The following is a 6,000-nucleotide window of genomic DNA, read 5'->3' as shown; positions in this document are numbered from 1 at the left end:
GCAAGGACATCAGCTTGTTAAGCCCGTCCTGCATGCCCTGGGGCAAAGAGGAAAATTGGTCCATCCTCACAGAGGGTCATTTTAAACGACTCAGTTGTAGATTGACTACAAGTGCTGCCAAGTGCAGCGGGGCTGCCGTAGCATAGCGCTTGAAGAAGCGTACTTTAGGTCACCGACTTTTGGTTCTTCACAAGAACCAGTACAAGTGTAACGGATCGCAATCCGCTACCTCCAAGAGCTGACAGAACCTTAACACAAGGCTAAAAAACTCTCTTGTTTAGAATGTAAACTGATTTATTTGTTTTATCTGCGGCAAAGCCGCCCAATTTTGAATGTAAAGATTTTCCTAAATATATATCGTGAAATTCAAATACATGCATAACTACTGGCTACCCAGCCACGAACCGTATTCTTATTCGGGTGCAGTCACACCATGACCATCTCGTGTGTCACACACACCTGTTACCAGGGTCCGTGTAGCCCCGTTACAAGCTCGAGGCCCACTCAATAGTGAGATGCGCGCCGCTACGGGCAACTCTTTCGCTTCTCCATGAAGGATCAAAGCCAAAAGTGCGTAGGTCGTAAGCAGTTACGGCGCTAGTGATATTCTTCAAGTGGGTCCTCAAGTTTTCAAATGAAAGCATCCTTTTTACTCCACCAGATAATGCTTACGGGCCTGGTGTATTCGCTGGTCCACCAAATGTCCAACGAAAAAGTGGGTCATCCTTTAAGGATCGAGAATGCTAGCGGAGGCCAAACCGGGCTGAAGTAGCTAGTTATTTACTATCGACATCGCCACGCTCAGACCAAAGCAACTTTGTGGCAGCGTCAAAGGCAATCAAGGGTTTGCCAAACCACTCATATCAAATGAAAGCAATTCGGTCCAGCACCGCGGTTCTGCCTCACATCCGCGGATTGAGAAATTGCTGTAAAAAATCATCACTCTATTTACAGCCCATATCCTTCTTCTGACTGAAGTACATCTTCATAATATTTGAGACAGAATCATCCACCGCAACACAAAAGCAAAAATAATCGTCATCGTCAAATTGAATTAATATTTTCCATCCATCACACATTATGTTTATCTTAGTGCTTGCATACCATAGCAACGACGCTTGAATTGCATCTGTTTCTTCGACTTTCCAAATAAATGAATCTATGATGAAGACAAATACCACAGACGGAATGCAAGTGTCGCATATACCTTTTTGACTAGTACAATCAAGCTATTGTATACTCGCGTGGTGATTGTGCTGGTCAACAAATCTGCTTAAGAAGCCGCGACAAAAAATTCGTCACTTGCGATAATGATGTCCATCTTTGAGTTATGTGGGATGCAAAGGTGTGAGCCGTCTAGTCAAACATAAAAACCATTCAATGTGAAGGTCGAGGCCCTTTCTTAGAACTCCATTTGATTTAATCGACATATTGACGTCGGTAGCTTACAACAACCGCAGTCATCAAGAGTCGGTGTATTCGCGGAACCGCAAATACCATCGCGGTATGCTGGCTAAGTATACTCGGCAAGTGCACACATAAAAGATTATATTTCTTATTGAATTTTGGAGTATAATAGTTTCTGTCTTGTAGTGATGCAGAAAAAATAACTTTTGTGCGAGAAAACATAATTACGCAATGCTCAATACGCATGATGTTCATAATTCGACTACAAATAAAAAAAAATCGGTGATAAACGCATCAAAGAAAGAGTCGAAACCTGTTATCAAAATCCCATTTTCGAGAGAATAACGAGTTTTATGTCATACATAAAACTTGAGCTCTCATTTATTATTGTTATAGCCTCTTGTAAATTTAAAAAAAAGAGAGATTATGAGTAGCTGACTCTCAAAAATAGAATTGCTGCATCTCTTAACAAACACCTGGCAAAGCATTACAAACTCATGATACTCTATAACAATACAATTGAGGCCAGAGCCAGAACCGTCGACAAAAAAACAGACGAGATGACGATTTTAGCAGAGCTCGAGTCGCCACGACCAGATGAGGTTGAATCTCTGTCTGAGGGGCTATCAGTCGTCGCGTCACCAGTTCCACCATTTTCACCCACTGCTTTCTCTAAAGTGGGGAAACTCCAATCACTAGGTGCCTTTTCGCAATCTTCCGATGTCGAATTGCAGACTGTACATGTTGAGCCATAAAGCTCGCGCTTACACCCAAACCTAGAATTGCATTGTTCGACGTTTAGATAGCATGGCGGATTTTCGGCCGCAAGCTCTTGTGGCGACGGCAAAGGCAGCATGTGTTTGATAATACTTGAGCTTAGGCTTGAGGTCTCGATAAGTCCACTTGTAAGGTTGTGATAGGCCTCAACGAGCTTCGCAGCACGTTCAACATTAGCTTCCTCGTCTTGGGGATTTTCCCAAAACGAAATTCCATCAATCCAGACTCCATCCTCAGTGGCTTCAAATTCAACGCCGCCATCTTCACAAAATTCTTCAAAGTTGCGGTACGTTTTACCTGTAGTATTACTCACCATCGACGTGATCCCGACCAAATCATCGATTGTAATGAAGCCTAAAACGCGGTAGGCAAAGGTGCAGCTTACTCCATCAGGCATGACACCAATGTCACAAAGTCCCTTTCGAGAATTCGCACGACATTCGGATGACTTGTCCGTCCATTTCTGTAAGGAACATGAATTTGGATACGAGTACCAGACATTGTTTGGGTACGGGGCACGTGGGTCGGTTTCTTTTAACGTACCACCTACAAACGGTCCGACTTCAGGTTCCCCTTTGTCACCGCTAAAATAGTAGCAAGCCGTAGGAATAACTTCTTCGCCTGAAGATGTAGTAGAGCTCGGTGTACAGCGACCTGCGTCCATGGCTACCATCGTACCATATTCGTGTTGGCTAGCTGTCTCCCCGTATAAAGCGAGTGACTCGTTCGTCTGAGCGATGGCAATTTCGTAAAAAACAATGTAGGCCATTTCATTCTTGCGCGTGCAACGATCCTCAGACGAGCGTGTGTCGTAATTGATACCTTCGGCCTGAATGTACATGAGTGCGCCCTCCACTGACGCTGTATTAACCGTGTCCATCAGCCCTACATAAGCATCATTGGCGTCATCGTAATAGCCCGACACAAAACGCTGCAGCTTGTCGTTCCAGACGGGCATGTCACTTTGTACACGGGCTTGAACTACGTGCACGGGTGACATGTGGTATGAGTCTGACGCGACCGCAGATGACTTCAATGAGCTCATGAAATTGTTGGCTGAGCCGGACGACGTTTTGTGTTTGGTTTTGGACTTTGACGTCGAAGTGGACTTAGTGGAGGGGGTACTGATTGACGTGAAATTTAAAGTAGGTGCATTTGATGGCGACATACTTGCAGTCGCTTCACTTGACGATTCCTTGCCTGAATTTACTTCGCTAGACGACTTTTTGCCGGAACTCGCTTCGCTTGATGGCGTTTTGCTTGAACTCGCTTCGCTTGACTGTTTCTTACTTGAACTCGCTTCACTTGAAGTCGATTCACTTGAAGTCGATCCACTAGAAGTATTCTGATTTGACGGTGTCTTGCTCGAAGCGGAAGGACCTGATGCTGTGGTGGTGGTCGTCATGGATGTTGGCGTTGAAGATGTTTGAGTGGGCGATTTTTGCTCGGTCACGTCATCTAAGTCGGGTGTATCGTTTACGGCGCTGGAGTCATCAAAGTCTGACGTATCATCCGACAATTTTGCACAGAAAGCCACGGAGAAAGCTGCTAAAAGAGTTAGCGATGTGAACGCCTTCATTCGACCTACACTCTACAGACTCGAATGCAGAATGCACACAATCTAACAGACAATGCACACAAAAAGGTAGAATTGGAATTGAGCTGCGATGGACAGGAGACGACCCTGCACTTTAGTCGTCTAGTCTTTACAAGTCAGTCCATGTTGTCCGGCTGGATGAAAAAGAAGGGACACAAAAGGAAAAGCACAATGGGACGACAGATGACCAGACCACTAGTCACATGAATAGACCAGTAAAAAGCTTAATTTTCATTATTGTTTTGACGAGGCGATTCGAGACGACAATTTTAACAATCGCCATGCTCCGCAACTGCCCTTAAAGGGCGATTGGAACATCATTACCGACGCAATAGCATTAGCACTTGATGCCAAAGGTCGAATATAAATGCTTAATGCAATAGTTTCAAACATGGTCATTCTGATTATATGCATGGTCGATTAACTCGTTAGCTAACCTTACATGAATAGCTCTTTTGTTGAGAAATTCTACTTCTAAGTTTGATTTTTAATTTCTTGTGAGAATATTGCATCATTTTGTATCACATCACCCACTGTACACAGATTATCGTATTCTTAATACATACATTAAATGATCTCTTTTCGGCCTCTCACTATTCTAATCCTTAATGACATGCTCTAGACTCGGGTCACTATTTCTCGACCTTGAACTTTACTTATACTTTGAAGTCCTAATTGCGGTATGTCAGTCTTTGCAGTACTTCATGTAATTGGCTTCAGTGCTTGATCATTATATACGCATTTACTGACAAGAGAACAAAGCAGGATTAGCATGCCAGAGCATCAGGTGATGCAATTCAAGCGCCAAGGCTAGATCATAAAATTAAAGTTTGCAATGGTCATCGTCAATATGATGGCGATTTCTGTGCTTTTGTTTACTTATTTGCTAAATCTCTCATCATTGCAGTGAGTATTCATAATTTTGCTGCAGCCAGTCTACAATGCAAGACAAAATTATGACGAAAAATGATGCTTTTCGAGCATGCGGAAGTAAAAGGTCGCGAAATGATTATCTGCAACAGTGTTGCCATGTACCTAGAAAAGTTGGAGCTTAACGTCTTCACTCAACAAAATACAAAGGAAGGACGTGGAGCGCGGATCCCCAGTACTTTACACTTGCTCAAATTATAAATCATAGTGAAAGCCACTTCAAATCAGTATTTTTATGTACGTTTTATCATATTATTCCTATATAGCATAACCCTGATTTGTTGTGCACCACGCACCAAGAGATTTGCCTTTAAAAGTCCGCGTTACTAACACACAAAAAATGAACTCACTGTGGTGTGCCACTTAATGTCCAAACGATTCGTTTCTAAAATTATATATCTAGAATGTAAACAAATACTAACTATAATGTTTTAAGCTTATATAACGTATATACATTCAACGATTTTGAATTTTCAGTGATGGTCACAATTCATGGTGGCTTCAACATGCAGCAAGCAAAATTGATGCAAGATAAACAGAACATACGAAATAGAGTTGACAATATTATTTATTTTCCGGGAGTAGATTTTTAGCAATATTTAGGAGACTGCTTGCTATCTATAGTGACAAAATCTTATGAAATACGTAACGCGAGTAAGCAGCCCTCGTGTCGCGAAGACATCTTAACCAGGTACATATCAGCAAATTCATCGTGGTAGCTCACTTTAATTCAAGGAATGTAATATGTTCGTGTACATACTCGTTGTACGTTTTTCACCGAGATGAGAATTTCGCTTCCAATCGCAGATCATTCTAGTCACAAATCCATCGAGTTTACAGGCTTAAAAAATAGATTAAAAAGCACATCGGGGTGCCCTAAGTGCAACTTCCAAGCCATGAGATGTTTCCACAAATGCTTATTAAAGCGCACGACTTGAAGAGCCGCAAACTAGACGCAACTCCACGGCTAACGTGTAGCCAATGTCAAACAAACGTTGGCGATCTCTTCTCTCATGAGAATAGCTGAGTATAGGTGCATTGCATCTGCTTTGTATTAAGACCGCAATGCCTTGACGACTTTCATCGATTAAAGCTTCTAGGGCCTGAACGCTCCCAGGATATTTCGCGTCTGCTGCGCGCGCCATGCCCGTTATCCGAGGCGTGAAGTTTCCCTTAGTGATGACAAAGGTCGGTGCAATAAATTATGAAGCAGTCTGGAGCGGGGCTCCCGTAGATCTTTGCTGAGAGAAAGCTATGCTAAGGTCCGTGATCATAAGTTCTTTACAAGC

The 6,000-nt window shown here is 42.8% G+C and overlaps 5 protein-coding genes across 5 annotated transcripts in view; 3 read left to right on the top strand and 2 right to left on the bottom strand.

The window, feature by feature from the left end:
- PHALS_11256 (RxLR-like protein) overlaps positions 1-21 on the top strand; it is a gene marked incomplete at both ends in the record, with an annotated part of 1,650 nt that extends 1,629 nt beyond the window's left edge. Inside the window, one exon of the mRNA XM_024726819.1 lies at positions 1-21. This exon is cut by the window's left edge and continues 1,629 nt beyond it. Coding sequence (XP_024577457.1) covers positions 1-21 — 21 coding nt within the window.
- A 1,891-nt stretch (positions 22-1,912) lies between these two features.
- PHALS_11255 (uncharacterized protein) lies at positions 1,913-3,184 on the bottom strand (the record flags this gene model as incomplete). Its single annotated transcript, XM_024726818.1, has 1 exon — positions 1,913-3,184. The coding sequence occupies one exon, from the start codon at positions 3,182-3,184 to the stop codon at positions 1,913-1,915; it is 1,272 nt and encodes a 423-aa protein (XP_024577456.1).
- Positions 3,185-3,227: 43 nt separating this feature from the next.
- On the top strand, positions 3,228-3,522 carry PHALS_11254 (uncharacterized protein; the record flags this gene model as incomplete). Its single annotated transcript, XM_024726817.1, has 2 exons — positions 3,228-3,329; positions 3,403-3,522. The coding sequence occupies 2 exons, from the start codon at positions 3,228-3,230 to the stop codon at positions 3,520-3,522; spliced, it is 222 nt and encodes a 73-aa protein (XP_024577455.1).
- PHALS_15488 (uncharacterized protein) lies at positions 3,522-4,179 on the top strand. The gene has a single exon (XM_036407465.1). The coding sequence runs from the start codon at positions 3,788-3,790 to the stop codon at positions 3,986-3,988; it is 201 nt and encodes a 66-aa protein (XP_036263163.1). The 5' UTR covers positions 3,522-3,787; the 3' UTR covers positions 3,989-4,179.
- A 1,349-nt stretch (positions 4,180-5,528) lies between these two features.
- On the bottom strand, positions 5,529-5,856 carry PHALS_11253 (uncharacterized protein; the record flags this gene model as incomplete). The annotated part of the gene is made up of 2 exons (XM_024726814.1): positions 5,529-5,587; positions 5,643-5,856. 2 exons carry the CDS (start codon positions 5,854-5,856, stop codon positions 5,529-5,531), a joined length of 273 nt encoding a protein of 90 aa, XP_024577453.1.
- Positions 5,857-6,000: the final 144 nt, after the last annotated feature.

Source organism: Plasmopara halstedii (genome assembly GCF_900000015.1).
Source record: "Plasmopara halstedii genome assembly, contig: Scaffold_526, whole genome shotgun sequence".
Lineage (NCBI taxonomy): Eukaryota > Oomycota > Peronosporomycetes > Peronosporales > Peronosporaceae > Plasmopara > Plasmopara halstedii.
The sequence above is the reverse complement of the archived record's forward strand: the minus strand, read 5'-3'. Positions and strand labels throughout refer to the sequence as shown.

Coding starts and splice junctions, on each gene's coding strand:
- PHALS_15488 (XM_036407465.1), top strand. CDS start 3,788: ATGCAGAATGCACACAATCTAACAGACAATGCACACAAAAAGGTAGAA.